Below are 23484 nucleotides of genomic sequence, written 5' to 3' on the forward strand. Positions count from 1 at the left end.
GTGTGTGTGTGACACACATATATACGCATAAAACGCCTTTCATTCCCCCCCCAATTTAGGGCCCTCAGCGCGGCCTGGACGCAAATCGAGAAAGAGGCTGAGGCCTAGTCTGCGCTGAGGGCGGCCCTTTTTATTTGCTTCCCCAAAACGCGTTCTTATTATGGTCCCTTTTGAGGCGGCTCGAAGCGCCGCAGAGGATGCCGGGAACTGTAGTCCTACTCCCTCCCCTCCGTTTCCTTGCAGCGCCCCCTGGCGGCCGGAGGCCTCCCTCCTCCGACTGACCGAGGCAACCTTTTCCCCCCCTTCTCCTCCTCCTCCTCCTCCTCCTCCTCCTTGTCCTCCTTCTCCTCCTCATCTCCCCATATCCCTCCGGATCCCTCGGGGAGGCCTTTTTCATCCCTCCCCCGGCGGCGAGGCTTCCCTCCGGAGGCGAGAGGCGGAAGGAAAGGAAAGGCCGGGGCCTGGTCGCCTTGCCTTCTTCCCTGCTTCATGGAAGAGGAGTCCATGAAGAGGCGGCGGGGAGAAGAAGCTGGAGGAGAAGGAAGAGGGCTACTTCTCAAGTCTTAACCCACTCTGGAGGCTGTTTCCCCCCTTCTTTCCCCTTCAGGATGGCCGCCCCAGAGACGACCCAGCTGGAAGCCGGTGAGGAGGACGAAACACCTTCTAGAGCTATATCTATATCTATATCTATATCTATATATATATATATATATATATATATATATATATATATATTATATATATCTATTCTATTTATATCTATCTCCTTCTCCTCCTCCTCAGAGCTCTACTATCTGATGGCCCGCTTCCTCCAGTCCGGACCTTGTAAGAAATCCGCCCAGGTGAGAAGGAAAGGCATTAAAACGGGTGGTCCTCTTTTTCCCGGACGCGCCATCCATCCCTTGCTCCGGACATATCCCCCCCACGACTGACAACCATTTCAGGCTTCTATGTCATAGGGATTAACTCCCCCCCTCCAAAAAAAGGGTCCTCCATTGGGGGAAAATGGGTGGCATTGGGTTCCCCTTCAGGTCCTCTTTTTCCCAGACGCGCCCTCCATTTCAGACCTCTGTCCAGGAGGGACCCCCCCCCATTTGGAGAATGCCTAACAAGTATTAATTTATACATCTATTTTGAGCTTATTTATATTATTATTATTATTTGTTTGGGAACGTCCTACATTTCCCTCTCCGCTGTCCTACATTTTAGGGTGCCTTGTCCTCCTTGATGGAGAGGGCTCTACGGATACCTGGGTCCCATTTTCAGAGCTGAGGATGAATAATAATACTAATAATAATAATAATAACAACAACAACAACAATGACTTATTGTTATATTTATTTACATTCCACCCTTTAAACAAAACTGGGACTCAGAGCACCTGACAATATTAAACAAAAAAGTATTGTTATTATTAATATTGTTATGAATATCCTCTCCCCAAAACTGGGACTCAGGGTGGCTCACAACGTTCAAAAACCTGAATTCGAATCCAGCTCCCTCAAAGGGAAGGGAGAAGTGGCATTCCCCCATGGCCTCCCTTTTTGTCTGCCTTTCCCCTTCATCTGTTTTCTCTCTCTCTTCCCAGGTTCTGGTGGAGGAACTGGAGGAGTACCAGGTAATGCTGTCCAGGTGTGAGGCGACCGTGAGGAAGGTGGATGGACACCAAAGAAATAGTTGCCTTCCAGCCCTTTCCAACTTATGGCGACCCATATCCTTGGCAATTTTCCTCAGAGGAGGTCTGCCATTGCCATCCTCTGAGGCTGAGAGAGAATGACTCAACCAAGGCTCCCCATTGGGGCTTCCATGGCTGAGTAGGGATTCGAACCCTAGTCTCCAGAGTCACAGTCTGGCACTCAAACCACTGCACCACACTGGCTCCCACCAAAGATATATACAGTTTATGTTTAAGGGAAGAGCGTATGCATGGGGGGTCTTACATCCCTTCCTCATTCAAGGAGACCTCCTGGTCTCCATTGGCAACTTCTTGTCCCTGGCTGCTTCTTACATCAAAATATCTTCCTGCAATAGGTCTTCAGTTTTGTATGTTTTTGCTCCAAAACGCACTGCAGAAATAATCCAGTTTGAGACCGCTTGAACTGCCCTGGCTCTGCTAAGAATTCTGGAAACTGTAGTTTTGTGAGACATTTTGCCTTCTCTATCAGAGAACTCTGCTGCCATGGCAAACTACAAGTCCCAGGATGCCCTAGCATTGAGCCAGGGCAGTTCAAGCAGTCTCAAAGTGGATTATTCCTGCAGTGTGTTTTGGACCCTAAGATACCAAAGGAAGCTGCATGCAGTTGAAAGGGTCCTGACTGCCTTAATGTGTCACCTTTGAAATGTTGTTGGATGCCTCCAAGTCGTGTCCGACTTATGGCAACCCTAATGTGATCCTGAGCCAGCATGGTGCAGTGGTTTGAGCGTTGGACAATGACTCTGGAGACCAGGGTTCAAATCCCAGCTCAGTCATATAAACCAACATGGCAATTTCTGAAGACACTAAGAAAACCCTATGACTTGAAGGCACCCAACAACAGGAGGTGACCTTATCATACAGTTTTCCGGGATTTAGAGTGTATTACTTGCCTAAGGTCACCAAGTGGGTTTCCATGGCCAAAGGGAGGAATGGACCCTGATCTAGTCCTAGTCCAGTGTTCAAACTTACAACACACTGAAGTTGAAGGCTTTCACGGCCGGCATCCGTAGTTTTTTGTGGGTTTTTTCGCTCTATGTGACCATGTTCTAGAAGAGTGTATTCCTGATGTTTCGCCAGCATCTGTGGCTGGCATCTTCAGGAAAACCCACAAAACATTACAACACACTAATGCTCATTTTGGGCGCACCTGGTGGGAGCAGGTGGGCTCCAGGTGTATAGGATCATTGAGGCCCTTGGGAATCCGTGGTCTTCCTCCTTGCTTTCTATAGCGACTAACTAGCTTTGTCTTTCTTCCTCGGCCTTGGCTCCAGTTGATCCCCCGGCGCCTGGATTGGCAAGGCAAGGAGCACCGGAGAAGCTTTGAGGATCTGGTGAGTAAAGGCTGGCTTTTAAACTTGTGCAAGGAATAAGAAAGGTTGCTGCAACCGAGGAAGACTGGACAGAGCTGGGTAACTTCTTCATTGCCTTTCCTAAAAGACTGGAAAATGAAAGGTAGCCTGGAGTGATCCTTGGTGTATTTTTCTATATGGGTCCTTTCTCCAAGAGGTGTCTATTGTAGCAGAGAATATATATATATATATATATATATATATATATATATATATATATATATCTCAGGGAGGGTTATTTGAGGGCACGTACAAGGGGTTTAACCCAGGCCAATGGTGCTGCACATACCAGGCCCGAGTTCCGTGTTTGCAAATGAGACTAGCTTCCTGATTGGCTGTTGGCTTGACAGACAGCAGTTGAGAGGAGGGAGGTTTTTGCTGCATTAAGGAAGAAAAATACTGCTCCTTCTAGGCCCAATTCTGTTAAATAGTAGCAGAATTTGTTTGTACAGACATCGATTCCCACAATTTAGAAATGCTTGAGATGTGAACTAGAGAATGTCAGTCAATGCAGCCTTAAATGGACCATTTTCTTTTGCTTTTCTCTGAGGATCAGCAGTGTGTGAAAACATATGGCTTTAAAGATGGAAAGCACTCATGTTTACATATGAATTGACACAGTGGTATTTACAAAAAGCAAAATAGAGAGGGAGAAAGGTGAGTGGAACTGGGTTTCTGTTTTAGCTGTTCTGGAGGTAGAATAAATGGGCTCAGAACACAGATCTATAATGTGAATGTCAAGCATCAGGTGTGTTGGTGCAAACTCACTTTTCTGAGTAGAAAATATGAAGAATACATACAGTATCGTCTCCTATTTGTCCTGTTTTAGTAGGTTTGGCTTTTTCGAAATGCTTGCAGCATTTCCCCAGTAGCCAGAATTTGGGTAGTACAGGATTTCCAGTTGTGGCCAAACTGCAATTCCTTTTAGCCTTTGCAATCACAGCCAATGATGAAGCATGCTGAGAGCTGCACTACAGCACTGCCTTGACAGCCATGCCTCTTCTGTCCTGGTGTAATAAATACTGTTCATGTATGTGTTATTTTGCAATTCGGGGTGATGTAAGAGATCATTTACCAGCTAAAGCATTTTAAAGAAATGGGTTGTATTTGTGTATGCACAAAGGGGTCTACCTAGTGGTGCAGTTAAATATCTGAATTATTGAATAACTCTGCAAAGGAACATCAATTGTTACTGCATCTGAAGAAGTGCGTTTATATCAGTGATGGTGAACCTTTTTGGGGCCGAGTGCCCAAACTGCAACCCCAAACCCACCTATTTATTGCAAAGTGCCATGTCCCTCTGGCTTTCTCGTAACAAACTCTGGCAAACTCTGTGCCGGGGCGATGGCACATGTGCCCACAGAGAGGGCTCTGAATGCCACCTCTGGCACGCGTGCCATAGGTTCGCCATCACTGGTTTATATCAACGAAAGCTCATGCTAAAATAAAAACCAGTTAGTCTTAAAGGTGCTGCCATGTTCTTTTAGCCAGGACAGTTAAAGCAGTCTCAAACTAGATTATCATTTCTGCAGTGTGTCTTGGACCAGAGAAAGCTGCACAAGTATGTTCGTATGGTCTTGTAATTTTTTATGAGTGCATACTTTTGTTTTGGCTCAGGGGTGAGAAATGTGTGGCTCTCCAGATGTTTCTGGGGTATAATTTCCGTCATCCCTCAGCACTGACTGCTGGCCAGATTTAGATGAGAGCTGCAATCTAATAACATCTGGAGATTCAGTTTTACATTTAGATCAAGAAGTGATAGCTCTTCACTTGTGGGAATATGTATGCAACCCCACACTATAATATTATGCGCAATCGTATCTTATGCAGAGTTGTGCAAAAGTAAGCCTATTGAATTCTGCTTGGCTTCCTCATAAATAAATATGCAAAACTTTAAATACTGTTATTTGGACTTAATGAACCCTAAGCAGTATTCAAAGATTAAATGCAGTTGTGCCTTCGAGTCATTTCCAATTTATGGCAACCCTAAGGCCTTTTATGACAAGTTTCATCAGAGGGATTGCCATCCTCTGAGGCTGAGAGAGTGTGATTTGCCCAAGATCACTCAGTGAGTTTACATGGCTGACTTGGGATTCAAACTCTCCAGAGCCCTAGCCCAATGCTCAAACCACTACACCACACTGGTTCTCATTGACTTAAATTATTTCAGAATGGCAAAATAAATGTCAGTATTTGTTAGTCAGGTGTAGAATCAAGAAGCAAACAGCCAAATATACGCCTTGGGGAATCAGCACATGGGAAAGTGCACAGAGGATTGCAGGCCTAGGCCTAAATCTAAGTTTTATTTACTTCCAACTAGAGTAGACCCACTGAATTAATTGGAACTTGTTAGTCAGCACTAATGTAAGTTCCATAGATTGAGTGGTTCTTCTCCATTTTGTAATTAAAATTTAGATGTAGTTTGTAATGTTTTATGGCTCATTTCAGTATCTAAAATGCATCATTTCATGCATCATCTCAGTAATTGTTACAGATACTTCATAAAGGGGATCAATAATATGGTTGTGATCATGCTTATGATGTGTATTTATACCCTGCCTTTTCCCCAAACCTGAACTCAAGGTGGCATACCTGTGTAATGTATGGTACATGTGTTTGTGCAGATAAAAACCTGGCAAACAGGGTAGCTCATATGGCCCAGCAGCAACAACTTGTAGTAGCAGAGAGAGACATAGGACTGGTTGTCTGAAAGTCATGTCTATATTGTTGTTGTTGTTGTTGTGTGCCTCCAAGTCATTTCCTACTCATGTGGACTCTAAGGAAAACCTGTCATGGGATTTTCTTGACAAGATTTGTTCAGAGGGGATTTGCTGTTGCTTTTCTTTGACACTGTAAGAGTGTGATTTACCGAAGGTCACCTCAGTAGGTTTACATTGCTGAGTGGGGATTTGAACCCTGGTCTCCTGAAGTCCTAGTCCAATACTCAAACCACTGTACCACATTGACTCTTGTTTTCCAGTGTCCTGCTGTTGCTTACTCTCTGGTTCAGAGGCAAAGCACAGGGTGGTGGAGTGCACTAGAATGGCACTGTTTCATACTCTGGACTTCTGGAGCTGGAGCCAAAAGGGTTGGATACCAGCTGAATAACAGATCTTGGTATTCAGAGGTGTGAATGTTGACTACACTCTCTGCTTGCAGCTGTTTTACAAAACAAAGAGGCTTTGTTATTTGATTCTTAAGTCTGTCAGTTATCACCTGTTTGCCAGTGTCAAGTGGATTTTAATTTACATATGAATTGGTGCTGAGCTCTCTATGGAACATAACCTGCATAGCAGTGTGAACACTAATCATTGCATTACATCGGTAATTGTGTAAATAGTTTAAAAGTAACTATTGATTTGAATCTGTGCACTAGTTTGGGGTATAAGGCTATCAATAGCTGCTAGATATGATGACTGTACTTTATCTCCAGCCCCAAATGCAGCATTCATCTGAATTACAGTTGTTTCAAGGAAAGCCAGTGTCATGTACTGCTGGGCTAGGATTCCAGGAGACCATGGTTTGAATCCCTGCTTAGCTGTGAAAACCGCTTGGTGCCTTTGGACAAGGCACACACTCTCAGCCTCAGAGGTAGGCAATGCAAACTCCCTGGAATAAAACTAGCAAGAAAAAAAGCCTCCTTAGGGTTGCCATTGATCAGAAACAATTTGAAGGTACACAATAACAGAAGAAGGAGGATAGAAGTGAAGGTGTTCATCTGTGGTGGTGGTGGGCCTTCATGTTGTTTCCAACTTATGGCAACCCTAAGGTGAACCTATCACAGGGTTTTCTTGTCACGTTTCTTCAGAGGTGGTTTGCCATTGCTCTAAGGCTGAGGGAGTCTTGCCAAAGGTCACCTAGTGAGTTTCATGGCTCAGAGTTGTAGCCCAATACTCAAACTACTACGCCACGCTAGCTCTCGGTGTTCATCTCCTTATTGACAATTTTCTGTTGGCACCTTGCTGGCCATTGGAAAAAGGAGGTTAAGTAGATAGGCTTCAGATGAGATCAAGCATGGCTATTCTTATGTCTTCTTTTGAGCCACCACTATCCAGTTATCTTCTCTTCTTACATGGAAAACCAAATTCACCTTTTCCATCCCATTCTGCATCTGACCTGCCATAGTCTATAGTAGTTGCATGAAAGGGAAGAAAAACAACTATTTTAAAAAGGAGATGTTTTATTTGTAGTGTTTTTGCACCTGTGGGAAAAGCCTATGGAATTTTCTGCCATGTGATGTGGTAATGGCTTAAGCGGCTTTAAAAGGCTCAGGGAAACATATGGAAGGTATAGAAATGAAATGCTTAGTCATCATAATTAAAATGAACCTTCTGTTTCAGAGATAGTCATTCATAATCCTAGTTGTGAAGGATCCCTAATGTCCCGCTGGTGGACCTCTGAAAGGTATAGAGCTGGCTATTGTGGCAAACAGGGTAGTAGGCTAGATGGTCTGTGGTCTGGGGCAGTAGGTCTCTTTGGAAGAGCAAATCTTTCAGAGATGAATTCCCCAATCTGTCTGGTGTACTGCTTTGCTGGAGAAGTACTTATCTTCTTACTAAAGAGAATGGAAGGCAAGAGTTTCTTGGTTTGTCAGTTGCATTGGGCAAGCTAGAAATCCTTATTTCTACTGCTTTTCACAAAGTTGGAAAATGTTTCCTCATTCATCTAAGTCAGGGGCGAGTAACTGTTGTGAAGATGTTGTGGGTTGTCTGGGTTTTTTTTTACCTACAACTCCCATCAACTCTTAATAATCTCTGTAGTGATGATTACCAGAGTTGCAGCTATATATCCATTAACAAACTAGATGGGTTCCTGGCCATTACTTCTTTAACTGAAAATTTGGTCCCAGAGACATAAGTAACATACCAAGAATAGGGACTGTTTCTTGCTCCACAAAAAGAAGAGTAGAATTCAAAAATATAGCCTTAGGATTTTCTCTTAAAATCTGTTTTTCTCAACCTTGTTCTTGAAGAACAGTTCTTCATTTTTGTAATTATAATTTGTTCTTCAGCAGTAGCAGAACTTACTCAAACTTGTTCTTTCTGTGCATCATAAATTCATATGGGGCTTTGCAACTGAAAGAAACGGATGGAAAACATGATAACGGTCTAACAGGTGTCTTTGTGAAAACACCATGAAGCTTCTTGCACTGAAGTTGCTTCCAGATGGTAGGCTGAGAAAAGATGTATGTCAGGCTTGCTGATTCAGTACACTTGACACTCATAAATCAAATTATTGAGAGCTATTGCTCTTATTTATTTCTGCTTTTAATGGTTATGCTGATCTTCTTTTTTGGCTTTTAAAAACTGCTATTGTTTCTGTAACATGTGCAAAGGTGGAATACAAATTACTGGATAAATAAAACATTCCATGCTGATTTTGGCACAGGTCTGATGTACAGTTTGTTACCTATGAATTCCATTTCCAAGTCTTGTCTTGGTCACAGCTTTGGGCTGCTGTTATGAACCATTGCTTTATTACCCTACCTAATAATGGACTCAGACTGGGCTTAAAATCCTGCTTCAGCAAGAAGTCACAATATCTCAGCCTAAAATAACTTACTGATTTGTCAAGAGGAAAAAATGGGAGACAGGACTGTGTATAATGCCTTGAGTTCTTCAGATGAGAGATGAAATAAAAATGTAATTAACAACAAGGTTAAACGCTATTTCCTGTGGCTTGAAAAAGGAGGGAAGCTTTTTACATTGTACAGCAATTCATCACCACATCAGTTCATCAATACAACTTATAACTGTGCAGCTACTGGTTTGTTAATGATGGGTTTTAAGAGTTGTTTACTCTGCAACTTTGCACCCTACTTTTTGCCCCCCCCCCATTTTGTGTGTGTGTGTGTGTGTGTACTTCTGCATTTGCCAGCTGAGATGAAGCGAACAGAATTCATGAACATTTGTGTCATAACAATATTGACCAGCCTTTAAGGTGCTCCAAGTCTCATTGGTTTTGCTGCAGTAAATTGTCATGGCTGGCACTTTGGCGAAAATAATAATATGTGGATAATGCTGACTTCAAGAATGTTGTAAGCATTATTAATGTACGAAGTATACATTGGATTTTCTGAAAGCACTGCATAAATGCTAAATATTGTCATAGGACACTTGCCACAGTCCAACAGTAGATTGCAAGTTTTGCATATTGTTTCTTAATGCTGTTTTCTGCATGTTCCTGAGTCCTGACTTTTTGCTAAACTGTAGAAAACTCATAATGGGCACTTCTGCCAGGAAGGACCCCTATTTCTGAGTCTGTCAGTTCATTCTTTTAAAGTTATAAAATTTGAATAACTTTAAAATGCAAAATTCTGTCTAGCCTTGCAGTTAGTGTTGTCAGGTTTTCAAACTAGCAATAAGGGACAGTCAAAATCCATGACAAGCAGGTTTGACAGTCAGGAGGTAGATATTAAGAAGTTTGTGTTATACCTGGGTACCAAAGGAAAGTACTAATTTCAGTTAATTTTACCATGTGTATCTCTTTGAAAGAGATACACATCAGGACTTGTGTCATGAAACATAGATAGAGGGCAGGTTTTGCATCCGCTGCCACAAAATCCTCAATATCAGCATTCTGCTGCCCAGGTAAATATTAATGGTAGCTATTATCTTGCATGAGAAGGTAAATGTGTACAATACTTGCATACTGCAAAGAGTCCCTGCTCCTCTTTGTATAGAAGGCTGTTGCTAGACACATTTGAACAATGTGTATGGGCCACAGCTGCTACAGTCTTCCAAAAATGTGGCTATGAAAATGGGCAGTACTTACCTATCTTCACTATAGTAGTAAAGCAGATATTCTGTAGATATATAGTAGGTTTTCTGAGCAGACATATTAATGTATACCTTGTCAAACGTTGGTTAAGCATAACAATAGTTTGACTCGACTAACCATAGTTATGTAGATTTGTCCACCATGCTATAAAAATGGTATTGCTAAGCAGATGAAAAATGAAAGCTGTGGGCATAGTGTATGCTTTTCAAAAAGCCCGGTACCAGGTTCTTTCCTTGGTATCTCTAGTTAAATAGGATCATAGGTAGCTGGGTTGGAGAAACTCTGCTAGACATGAGGAACCAGCCCTGGTCAAAATAAATCATGGTTACGCAATCTGATCTCCTGATGTTTGAACAGTTCTTTCGATAATCCATGACCATTGGCTGTACTAGCTGTGGGTGACAGAAGCTACAGTCCAAAACAACAGGAGGCCACCATGTTGCCTGTCACTGGAATAGACAGCCGTGGTCTCGATGGGCAACTGATTTGAACCTGATATAAGATAGCTTCTTAAGAAAGTTTAGTTTGCCTGTCCTTTGAAGTACCAAACCATGGTTTTCTATCTGAATTATAGTCATACTTGTTAGGACAAAAAGCATACCACTTTCTCAACACTTGCTTATGTGCGCAAACTTCTGTATATTCCCTCTTAATTAAAGCTTTTCAAAACAGCATCTCACAATGGGGAGGTGTAGGGCTTTGGAACTGCATGAAAATGCTGTCATGCCCAAAGTGATGCATATACCTCCATCCATGTGAATTGGGAATCCCCTGTGCACATTGCACTGTGCACAATGTTCTGAATAAGGCTGTTTTATTTTATTTACCTAAAGAAGAGTCACTCACACATTTCAATATTGTTACTCTATGCCTTCAGGTCATTTCCGTATTATGGTGAATCTCAGGTGACTCACTCTGTCGCTGGTTTTTCTTGGCAAGATTTGTTCAGAGGGAGTTTGCCCTTGCTTTTGCCTTCCTCTGGGGCTGAGGGAGTGTCACTTGTCCATGGTCACCCAGTGGGTTTTCATGGCAGGGATTCAAACCCTGGTCTTCAGAGTTGTGCTCAAACCCACTACATCACTCTGGCTCTTACTTTTTGGCCCTCTTTTTTATTTTTGGTAGGCACAGGTAAAAGACCCTTTCCCTATTTTGAAGTCAGTTGGGTAGGAACATGGAGCCTGTCACTCCGCTAAAAAAAAGACATAAGCATGGGGAAAATAGATACTTTTCACCTCCTATACATTAAGGGAAAGGTCTGAAAGTGCATCTCATTTTTAAACTACAGGTAGCAGCCAATGCTCACATCCCTCCAAATTACTTACTCAAGATTTGTGAGCGCATCGGACCCCTGTTGGACAAGGAGATCCCACAGAGCGTACTTGGGGTTCAGACTTTACTGGGGGTGGGTCGCCAGTCCTTGCTACGGGCAGCTAAAGGTAAGTTGTGTGATATTATGAAACCAAGCTTGATTATATATGTTTCCTTTTTTTATTTCAATATTTATATTCTGCCTTTCAGAGGCTCTGAATTTGGCTTCTGAAAATCTTACACATGTTCCAATAGTAACCATGCATAAAAGAAACAATTAATGTAAAGTAATAGTACTATTTTAAAGGCTAATTACTCTCAGCTAGGCAATAGTACTGTAAATAAAGAAATGAACAGATAAATGGTAATATGTTGAAGTATTTTTAAAAAGGCAACAATGATTGTCATGATGGATTCTTGTCTGTCATTTCTTTTGAATAACTAAAAACAATATCCATAAACAGTTTTATGCAAAAGGAGAGGATAGGAAGAAGCTCAAAGAAGTTTTTGATGTTCGGGGGTTTAGCAGGGAAAGGCAAGTTTTGTTGTAATCCCTGAGTACACGGTTCAAAATGTTGATCAGCTTTGAATCTTGTTTAAACAGACTGCAGGCACACATCATGGAAGGGATCAGCATTCGCAGCACTCCACAGAGGCAGGCCTCCAGAACTACCTGTAAATTATGGAAAACCACCAAATGTGGGTAAGAAAAGTTCTCTTACCATCTTTAAGTACCCATTTTGATGAACATTTATGTGTCAGTCTTTTGAGAACTGGAACTTTTTCTTTAGCCAAGATGTTAATCTTAGATTTTTTGTGCCTCCAAGAAGCAACACTAGTCTAAGGGTAAGATTTACTTTCTGGGCTAAGTAAGTAGCAATTCAGCTATCAAGTATCAGCAGACGTTCATCCACTTCTGGAGTATGTGAACAACACCCTTAAATGTGTTGTTGTTTTCCCCTTGTAAGGAAAATTTGTCTAATATAATGCTAACGATTGGAAAGTATCAAAAAGTAATATACAGTAATGCTAATGACTGGAAAGTATCAAAAAGACAGGACCATCCATTTACCAGACTTGCTTGTTTGGGTCTTTCTTTCTTCCCTTCCACATTGAGAAGGAATTGCCATGGTTAAATATTGCAATGTCGAAACCACATTAATTGAGCATGAATGTCACATATAATAGAATCAATGATTGAGTGTGAAGCCCGGATGAAAAATAAAAATATCTATTTAAACAAATGGAAACTTCTGAAAACTAGCAGAAGCAGGGGGATTGACAAAATACACTATGCTTTCCTTCTAAATTTGGTTTCTTTGGCTTAGTGCCCAGATTTCTGTTACTATTGCCAAGTTCAGTGTTATATAACATGCAACCCAAGATTGCCAGAACTGGTGCAAAGAAAATGTGTACTTGTTCTAGTCCTGGGGACCAAATCCCATGCACAGCATCATTCCCCTTGAGCTATTTTTTCCATGTTTGAATTGAGGTCTGCCCAGCTATTGAGGGCCCTTTTGCTCCTGCTTAAAATAATAATAATAATAAATAATAAAATTTTTATTTATATGCCGCCCTTCCTCCGATCAGGGCGGCTCACAACATATTAAAATACAAACAGTTACAATAAAAACACTTTTAAAAACAAACCAACAGTAAAGCCCCAAAGCCCAAAAATGGTAGTATAAAGCTTTTGTTTTGGAGGTGGTATGGAGATTGAACTATCCCATATTCAGTAGAAAAGATTGTCCCCAAATTTGCTTAAGATCCAGCAGTTATTCCATTTTTGTGGGGTCTTAATTGTCCTACATTTCAAAACTGTCAGAAAGAAATCTAGGCAAAATATCTTTAGCCAAGTTCTAATCCTGATGCATAATGCTGTTGCCTTGCAAATTTGTTCATCTGCGACAGACAAAATTTAACATGAGGTAAATGCAAGCTAAATGAAGACATAACTTTTGCCTTTTCCATATTCCCTTGCATATCAGTCAATATAATCTGTGCCAGGCAGACAACTGGATATGGGCGTTTCAGCCATTTGTTCCCATCGTCCTTCTATCAGCACATCAAGATGCACAAGAGGATTCTGGGGCATTTATCGTCTGTATATTGTGTAGCATTTGATCGCAGCGGGAGAAGAATTTTCACAGTGAGTTCAACAAAAGTGAAATAATCCAGAACAGTGGAAGGCTTGAAAGGGAGTGTTGGTTTTTGTTTTTGAGTTTCATAATGTCTTACTGACATTTTAAAAAAGAAAAACGCTCAATAATTAATTTAGATAGACAATACAGTGATTGTATATAACATTTATACACTATACTCTAGAGCATATTTCTTGGCTCATAGTACTAGAGAGTGGCGCTTCTGCTTGTAACACTTTATATGGTGTTTTTTTGTGAAATATTAGGGTTCAGATGATTGCTTGGTGAAAATTTGGGCTACAGATAATGGACGTTTGCTCTCAACGCTCCGAGGACATTCAGCTGAAATTTCTGACATGGCTGTTACTTATGAGAACACCCTCCTTGCTGCCGGCAGCTGTGACAAGGTAGTCCGAGTCTGGTGTCTTCGAACCTGTGCACCAGTTGCGGTGCTGCTGGGCCATTCAGCTTCCATTACTTCCATACAGGTAAGGAAAGTAAACATAGTGGTTATGTTCTGGCCTGCCTTTAGAAATTAGATCTATTTTTGCTTGTTTACATATTAATATTATTTCAAGTATTTTGAGATTCCGTCTGTTAAATGACTTGTCTTGTTGTTTGATGCTTCCTCACAGCAACATCAGCTCCAGACAGGTCTTTCTTGAGGCCAGCTACACTTATTAAATAACCATGTGGCATACAGACAGCAAATAGCTGCTGCTGATGTTTTATAAACTGGAATAATTAAAAAAAATGCATACTGTTTGCAGTAATTTTCTTTCTTTCTTTTAATCTTTAGTTTTCTCCAGCAAGAATAGGAACAACTCGATACCTCACTTCTACTGGTGCTGATGGAACCATCTGCTTCTGGCAATGGCACTTAAATACAATGAAATTTAAGTATGTATAAAGTAGTTTATAGTCCTTAGATTATTATTTTTTTAGATCTGTCTTTGGAAAATTCAGAGAGCCGTCCATTCCAGAAAAGGCGTAATTTGTCAGTCCTCAATATTTTCATTCAAGAACTTGTTTTGACCAAACCTCAAAAAAGCCAGTTCCATTATTTTAATTGGAGACACTCACAACTAGAGGCAGTTCAGTTCCAAATGGGGTTAGTTCAGTTTTGGCAGGCAACAAATGAAGAGATTATATATTTTTTTTCTTTTGCAAACAGATATTATTATTAGGAAAAGTTTATGTTTCCACTTAGATAACGTTCATATACTGTGATTTGGTGCAATTTCCAGCAGTAACCTATTATACAAATCTAAATTGTGTTCTTAACCGGGTTAATGTAACCTTTGTACCACTTGGTAAAGTCATTAAAAATGCTACATATTGACATTTCAGGGATCGGCCAGTCAAATTTGCTGAGCGTTCCCGGCCTGGTGTTCAGATATCTTGTTCATCTTTCAGTTCTGGTATGTACAATTTTCCCAGGAGCAGAAATTACTTAGACAGTATAAACGTTTCAATGTGAGAAATATTGCTCCTAGTTTTTTTAAGAGTTCAGAATTCAGAGACATAGCCACATTAACTGTGTTACTGAAGACGCATAGAATGATTCTGAAAGAAAAAGAAGAAAAGAGAGCATACAACTGAAATGCTTGAGATAAAGCAGATTTCTGAAAGATGCTAATCAAAACCAATATTAATTGACAAAGATATCTAGAAAGTCATTGGGAGCTAGGGAATTGTTTACTTTGCTGTACGTTAGAAAGATAACTGATAAAAGTTTCAGCAAAAATAGGCAAGCATATGTTATTAAATGTGTATTGAGTCCCAGTAATTGATTCTGTTAAGAGTTGATTTTCCTAGCATGCTTTATTTTGGGGACAGGCTGTCTTATGGCTGAACAGTTCTGTTGAAGAAAAAATGTTTGTGATAGATTCCACCCTGTTTTTGTTCTCTTCGTCAAATCAATACAGAAATTCATTTGATGTTTCATCCTATTTCAGTTTAAGTGTTACAGTCATCCCTCCATATTCGCTAGAGTTAGGGACACAAGACCCCCATGAATATGGAAAAACCACAAATAACAAAAACACCATGTTTTTACCTGAGAGGATACCTCCCTAGGACTCTATGTCTTCCAGTGCAACTCTGTGGTCAATGTCCAACCTACACTGACCATAGAACGGTGCTGGAGGAGCTACAAAGGCCTAGTAGAGGTCCTTCAGTGCAACTTTTAGTTAAAGTTGCCGATAGAGTTGCACTGGAGGACCTAGATATTCCTAGAGAGAACATATTAATCAAATCCGAGAATAATCAAAGCCGCAAACATCAAAGCCGCAAATATGGAGGGATAACTGTAGTAGCATTTTCAAATCTAGTCCTCCCAAATTAAAATAATGGTTCAGTAACTCTGAAGACACCAAATCCTACCTGATCTTTGAAGCTAGACCAGGTCAGCCCTGGTTAGTACTTGAAAGGGAGACCGCCATGAAATACCAGATGATGTAGATTATATTTCAGAGGAAAACAGTGAAAAACTGCCTCTAAGTATTCTTTACCAAAGAAAACCCTATGAAATTCATGGGGTCAAGATAGATGATATGAAGGCGCATGTGCGTACACACACACGCGCGCACACACACACACAGATGCTTTGGTAATGCTTTGATAAAAATATGCATCTTCAGTATTTTGTTTGCTCACAGTAGAGGGATCATTGCTCTAAAGGACCATGCAGCTTTTGAAGGAAAAAGGCATCCAGTGTTTGTCACCTTGTTCATTTAACATTTTTATTTTAGAATCTGACATTGCAATTTGCTTTTGTGAATGAAAAGGATAAATTTGCTTTCCTTTTCTCTTTTTCAGGTGGTATGTTCATTGCAACAGGGAGCACTGACCATGTAATACGAATATATTATTTGGGCTCTGAATCTCCAGAAAAAATAGCTCAGCTGGAATCTCATACGGTAAGAGTAGAATAGGACATCACTAGTTTTTGGGTTTTTTTAACTAAACTTCTATAGAGGCTTAGGTTATATTTATTTTTATTACATTTTCTCTTGAGTAAAAAGAACTCTTCTCTGTACAGACTTCTTTGTTCTCTTTAGTGGGTTATGCAGCTTGCTTCTTCAATGAAATTGGCAGAAAAACCCTTGCAGACTAGTGGGTGTGCTGCTTGCCTTGGAGCCTTTTGTCTACAAGCGACTCTTGGTTTAAAGGAAGCCATTTTTATTATACTGTTTATCAAATATTCATGCTAGCTGACCAAGATCTGCTATAATAAGCAGCAAAAAAAGGAAATAAAACTGATAATAATGACACACATTGTGTTGGTTGTCTTGTCGAAAATTATCACAGCACATTGCTACTAATTTCGCTTTTAGTTTAAAACATTTTGTAGTAAGGAAAAGCAATGTGTGTTGGTTTTTTGATTGCAGCAGCTCGGACACCAACGTGTGGTGAAAGGACATGACATTCTGAGCCTCTGTAATGAGTACATTGAATGATGTGTGATGAACAGCCCAGGTTTTTATGGGTAGCAGATAGAGAGGAGCAGGTTATTTTCCATATACAATCAACCCTCCACTTCCGCTGGGGTTAGGGGCAAAAGACCCCCATGAAAGTGGAAAAAACACAAATAACTGAGGGGCTGTGGAGGCCCACCTTCCCTCCCAGGCTTCTGAAAGCCCAGGGAAGCCAGCTGGCTTGGGAAGGGGAGGAGCAGCCAGAACAGGCCCTGCCTACCTTCTGTCCTAGCAACAAGCTCACAGATAATCAACTTTGCGAAAGTCAAAGCTGTGAAAGTGGAGGGCCGACTCTATAGCCAATACATTGGACTTCTGATTTGAGCATCTGTGGTATTAAAAGGAGGGATAGCGGCGTGGAAATGTGTCAGAGGCAGCAGTTATTGAACAAATTTATGCACTGCAGAAATAATCAAGTTTGACAAAACTTTGACACAACAAGCAGAACTCGGGTGCCACAACAAATTACAGTTCTCAGTATTCCATAGAATTATGGCAGTTAAAGTGGTGTCAAACTGGATTATTTATGCAGTGCAGATGCACCCCTTGAACGACTGATTCACACAAGACAGGCCCTATGACTATTTAATACCAGGCTGTGACCATACATCAGCAGTTCCCAACCTGTGCTCCGTGGAACCCTACTCTTCGAGTCAAAAATGTTGGGAACTCTTGCCATACATTGCTCCCAGTATCTCCTGTTTGGCTCCTCAGTAGTTCACCGGTATGCCATGGATCTGGGTTGCTGCTAAAATGGATTGGATAACTAGTAGCCACCAAGATGTTGTTCAGCTGCAGCTTCTATCAGCCCTAAATACTATAGCCAATAGTGAGGAATGCTAAGTGTTACAGTCAGGCAACATCTGGAACGCCACACTTCACCCATCCATGTTCTGATAAGTTTGGAACATTTGAGCATTTTGGGGGGGGAGATAGAGCAAATGAAATTGTAAACAGGGAAATTTAAACAAATTGACTAAAACAATGTTTGTTTGTTTTTTAAATTTAAAGGACAAAGTAGTTGCTGTACAGTTCTGCAACAATGGAGACAGGTAAGATCTGTTCAGATCTTCTTATGTTTCAGTGGTGACATTTTTACATAATATATTTTAAGCTCTTAAACAAGGAACTGAACTGACCAGTTTTGAACTCTTGAACAGAAGCATCTTGCTAAAGAGGAGTAGGTTATCCTTTTGTTGAATCTCCTCTTTTACTGTGAGCATATGTTGGGGTAACCCAACTATTCTAAGTTTCATAGGTAGAATTCACATGTATTATCCTCTTACAGAATAACAGGGACAGTTGAGTTATTCTTTTTCTCTTGCTCCCTATGGTTTTGCAAGTTGCACATGGGTAAACATTACACAAGTATATGCTCATGCACGTGCTTGCACACACAGGGAGAAGTAGCTATATCACTTTTACTTTTGGGGGTGGACAGGGGACATCATTATGCCTATGTTACCCCCAAGAAGTAACATGTTGTAGGTACTGCTGTTGGCATACAACACACTACTTCCAAACTTTCACAGAAGTAGAGGGGTCTGTAGACTCAAGGTTGGCTGAAAGTAGGTATGGATCTGGTTTATCTAAAATAGGTCAACAAGGATTTCTGATTCATAATTGTTTAACAATAACAGCAAGAAGATGATTCTAATTACCCCCCAAATCATTCTGCCATATGAAAGAAAACTTGGGGCAACTAGAAGTAGATTCATGTGCAGGATGAACTTTAAGTTTTTCCAGCTGTGTTTCTGAAAGAAGATTATTAGGTCTTTTCTTCTCTTTTGGTGACTCTTGGGTTCTTGTAAGAAATAAAGTAGACCCTGCAGATCTATAGTTTGCCTACCGCTTTACAAGTGTAATTGTTTTTGTTTCATTTTGTTTTAAATCTTCAGATTAAGATTCGTCAGCGGAAGCCGAGATGGAACTGCCAGAATATGGCAATATCAGCAACAAGAATGGAAGAACATTGCGCTGGATATGGCTACCAAGATGACTGGGTAAATGACAGAAACATATTTATAATTTAGCATTTTACAGACAAAGGAATGTAAATAATTCAAAACACAGTAGGCTTAATTTCAGCAGTTGCAATGTGGAGTGTTTATACACTCCACATCATTCTTCTTCTCCAACACACTTTTTTTCAGACTCAGTCAGTCAGTCATAATTTATTACAGTCTGTAGACCCAAAATTTAAGTACTGTATTCTGTCAAGATATACTGACTGGCTTACTTTTCTAATACTCTTCTAGTTTAGCTTTTGTGCAACCCTCAAGACTCTGAGGATGACCCCCTTCCTCTCTTTTCTCTCATCTGTTCTTTAGGCAAGTTTTTGTACTGGTATCCATGGTAGCATTATGCTCTTCCAGAGTTAACTTCCATCCTTCTCTAGCTGCCTCTCATCGACATGATACGTGTGGCTCGTGGAGCTTGCTGTTGAACATTTGTGAAGCTGTAACAAAATACATGTGCACATGTGTTCCACCAGGTAGCAGCACTGGCCCACTTTCCAAACTGTACATGAATTGCTTGTTAAGCCAGCTCCAACTAAAGGGAGCTCTTCTTTCACTGCAGCAGGCTAAGGTTCCTGTAAGGGAACTCTGCAAGTCAATTTTGAGCATAAAACAAGAAAATAACTGCTAGGAATGTTTCTGACTGGCAAATCTCATATCATTTCAATTGCTCTGTACATACTTCCATTTCTTGTTCAAGGTCTAGCAACGTTTCGAGCGTTGCTTTGGCACAACTTCTGGACTCTTAGGATGCATGCATACCTCCAAAGTGACCCGAAGCAGCTTTATTGTGGCCTGTTTGTAAGGGACCATAGCTAGCAAAGAAGGTTTACTTACAAATCAAGGCCAAGTAAAAGCCAATGTGGTATAGTGGTTTGAGGTTAGGAATTAGACTCTGGAGATTGGGGTTCAGTTCTCCACTCGGCCATGAAAAAACCCATGGGATGACTTAGGGCAAGTCATACACTCTCAGCCCCAGAAAACCCCATGGTAGGTTTGCCTTAGGGTTAATATAAGGTAGAAATGACTTCAAGGCACACAACAACAACTAACATTATATTTGGAGAAATATATTTGCTCTCTAGGGTCCATTCAGTGATATATATGGGAACTGCGGGTTATGAGTAACATCAGTACAAAAAACATTACTAAGGATTCTATATGGTGTGGCATGAGAGGAAGGCAGTGGGGGTGTTTATGAAACTATGAGTTACTGCACTGAGTGAAGCCAATCCCAGTAGTGCCACTGGTTGGTACTAAGAAGCTATTTTTTAAATAGATACCTTTTAATGATTTTTTTCAGGAACAGCCTGCAATCTGGAGAAGACAAGGTGTCAAAACTCAAGGTCACTATGGTCGCTTGGGATCGATATGACAGCACTGTAATAACAGCAGTTAATAATTTCCTTTTGAAAGTGTGGAACTCTTCTACGGGTCAGCTTCTTCACAGCCTATCTGTAAGTAGATGTCCATTCAGCTGGCTTTTTTTCTTTCTTTTTTTAATGTGCACTTTGCAGTGCTGTGTTTGAGGTGACCAACATATATTCACATGTGTTTGGGATATGCTGAGCTGAATAGCTGTGGCATAACTAGCAATCACAGGAGTGACTACTTTGCCATTGCGAGAGACCAACTAGAGGCAGATTATGTGACCAGAAGCCATTTGTTCCTTCCTGTGATTTCTCCCTGCTTTGTATGACCCACTAGTGATGGAGCAAAACTCCCAAGTTGTGTGGTGTCTAGATTTGTCTGCATCTGAATTTTGTTGTTATGTGTGAAGGAGTAATCCACTATATGAAAGCCAGTGCAGTGTAGTACTTTGAGTGCTGGACTACGACTTCAAAGACCAGGATTTGATTCCACGCTCATCCATGAAAGCCTGCTGGGTGACCTTGGGTGAGTCACACACTCTCAGCTCAAGAAAACCCCATGAAAGGATTGCCTTAGTGTCTCTGTAAATCAGAAATGGCTTAAAAGCACACAACAGAATCTACTATATTACCTGCAATTTAAAATAGTTCAGCCCAGATACTGGTTGAAGTTCTTTGTAGGAGCAAGGTTGTTGTTGTTGTTGTGTGTGAGAGAGAGAAAGAGAGAGAGATGGAGAGAGAGATGGGGTGAAAGAGTGAGATAGAACCACTTGCATGCGTGTGGTGGAGAGTGAGAGGAGTCTGAAGATCCATCCCCCTGGATGTGTCTTCTTCCTCAAATATTACTTCCTTTGCATTTGTTTCAGGGACATGATGATGAAGTATTTGTTTTGGAAGCTCACCCATTTGACCAAAGGATCATGCTTTCTGCAGGCCACGATGGGAACATTTTCATTTGGGACCTTGAGAAAGGAACAAAAATTCGCAATTACTTCAATATGGTAAGGTATTACATGAAATGTGCAAGCAAGCCTGTGGCAATTATAAGTTCTGTGTGTGAGAAAGGAAACAAATCATTGTTCCTGATATCAGAGACAGTAATCTGCAACCCACTTTGTTTTAGAACATTTCCACATCAAAAATGTTACCTGTTAGCTATACCTTATTAAAAATGTATGTGTGCTTTACACTTTCTTATTGTTAAAAATGAATGTGTATGCTCCTGCTAACTGCAAATGAAAGAGGGTATTGTAAGCTGGAGAAAGTACAGTAAGGGACAACCCAAATGATCAAGGAACACTAGAAAGGATTGTGGTATTTTGGACCTATTTAACTTAGAAGAGAGGTGAATAAGTAATTAATAAGATTATGGCCATCCTCACTAAAGTTGTTTTTAGGTTAAAGTGAAGTACTGTGATGGAGGAATGGTAGAATAAATGCAACCCTAGCCACCCATTTGCTCATGCTTACTGATAGCTCATTTTAGCTTCTCTCACAGCCACACAGACAAAAAATATGTAACCAGAAACACCATGTTAGAAAACCAGACTTGTGCAGTAATCTATAATTTCAGGAAAGAACAACCTGAGATAAATGGAAGCTTATTTTAAGACCTTTGTCTGGAGAAATAAGGAGTTTCTAATGTATATGTATTTTACAGATTGAGGGCCAAGGTCATGGTGCTGTGTTTGATTGCAAATTCTCTCCGGATGGTCAGCATTTTGCCTGTACAGATTCACATGGACACCTCCTATTGTTTGGCTTTGGGTGCAATAAATACTATGAAAGGGTATGTCAGAAGGCTGTTATTGTTTTCTTGATGTTTGAAAATATGTTGGCAGTGCGCATGGTCCAGCCAAAATCAAAAATTTTAAACCTGTTTACTCAGTGAGAGGTTTAAGGATGTTCGTACTTATAATCTCTCTGAAAGCCAATGGGACATTAGCAAGTTTTATCTACCGTAAGCAGATTTTCCTGGGCACACTTTCTGCAGGATACAGGAGCTAATGTAAATTCCCTTTGTTGAGGCATTGACAAGATATCTGCCTTTGTCTATTTAGGGCTTCACTTCATTCCAAAACATGTGAAATTTTATAGGGCATTGCCCTGATATGACATTTCTCTTTGCACTCATAAGGGCAGAGAAGCATGCTTGTGATTTAAAACTAAAAGCCACACAGGAAAGTCACCAGAATCTATGCTCTTATATTGAATATATTCAGACCTGCTTAAACTTGGTCCTCCTCCACCAGAGTTGGAATGCTCTGATGAGGCCAAAGTAAAACTTCTCAGTCTCTCAGATAATTTCTTGCCAGAACAAAACCAAAAATAGTTTAAAATTTTCTGTAGACCGTGTTACATACAGAGAAATAAGTAACATTCCTATATTTTGCACTGATTTCTAAGTTTGTGTTTCATGTAGATTCCAGATCAGATGTTCTTCCACACAGATTATCGTCCCCTGATCCGTGATGCTAATAACTATGTGCTAGATGAACAAACTCAGCAGGCCCCGCATCTCATGCCTCCCCCCCTTCTTGGTAGATGTGGACGGAAATCCTCACCCCACAAGATACCAACGACTGGTGCCAGGGCGGGAAAATTGTAAAGATGAGCAACTCATTCCTCAGCTGGGATATGTCGCAAATGGTACTTATTCTCTAATAGATCTGAATTGAATTGTATGAGGGTGGATGGAGCATCACCTCTTATTGAGCCTTTTTGCAAAAATTTAGTTTAGATTTTTCAGTTGCAAACACTATTTCCTACTGATAAGGATGTATTATTTAATCAAAGAAACATGCTCTCAAATGGTGATGAATTGGTAAAGCAAGATGAAGGTATTCCTAAACATCTATAGGACAACTATAGAGAACAAGGCACTCCTATCTTTAATAGAATAAATTAGTCCTTAACATGGAGGATGCAGATTGTAGCATTATACAAATGTTCCCTAAGTTTCTCTGTTAATTATTTGTTTTAAAGTTTTGTGGAAATGGCATCAGCTACTTAATAAGTTCTTGGTGCCCCTTCAAAGCTCCTCTTGCATTTATAGTAATCTTGGCTCCATTTGAGAATTTTTCATGCCACACCTTTTGGGAACTGCTGTAGCAGATACATCTCAGATGGCTTACTGTGTATTTTTGATTTCACAAAGGGGATGGTGAGGTTATGGAACAAGTAATTGGGCAGCAAACCAATGACCATGAAGAGAGCATCCTTGATGGAATGATTAGGGAACTGCAACGTGAGCAAGATTTGAGAAGGCTTAATGAAGGTGAAGCGCTTCCAAATCGTCCACAAAACAGACCGCAGTCTATTAACAGTAAGAGTTGTTTCCTCT

The 23484-nt window shown here is 40.6% G+C and overlaps 1 protein-coding gene across 1 annotated transcript in view; it reads left to right on the top strand.

The window, feature by feature from the left end:
* Positions 1 to 307: 307 nt before the first annotated feature.
* Positions 308 to 23484, top strand: part of BRWD3 (bromodomain and WD repeat domain containing 3) — a 46878-nt gene continuing 23701 nt past the window's right edge. The window contains 19 exon segments of the mRNA XM_042479220.1: positions 308 to 642; positions 784 to 842; positions 1589 to 1618; positions 2968 to 3027; positions 11111 to 11261; positions 11738 to 11836; positions 13122 to 13282; positions 13541 to 13762; positions 14074 to 14174; positions 14625 to 14695; positions 16095 to 16195; positions 17765 to 17805; positions 18652 to 18756; positions 20075 to 20228; positions 21008 to 21142; positions 21802 to 21930; positions 22564 to 22668; positions 22670 to 22790; positions 23299 to 23475. Of these exon segments, the coding sequence (XP_042335154.1) occupies positions 609 to 642; positions 784 to 842; positions 1589 to 1618; positions 2968 to 3027; positions 11111 to 11261; positions 11738 to 11836; positions 13122 to 13282; positions 13541 to 13762; positions 14074 to 14174; positions 14625 to 14695; positions 16095 to 16195; positions 17765 to 17805; positions 18652 to 18756; positions 20075 to 20228; positions 21008 to 21142; positions 21802 to 21930; positions 22564 to 22668; positions 22670 to 22790; positions 23299 to 23475 (2056 nt within the window). The 5' untranslated portion in view covers positions 308 to 608.

This window comes from Sceloporus undulatus, chromosome 7, assembly GCF_019175285.1.
Source record: "Sceloporus undulatus isolate JIND9_A2432 ecotype Alabama chromosome 7, SceUnd_v1.1, whole genome shotgun sequence".
In the NCBI taxonomy this organism is placed as follows: Eukaryota; Metazoa; Chordata; class Lepidosauria; order Squamata; family Phrynosomatidae; genus Sceloporus; species Sceloporus undulatus.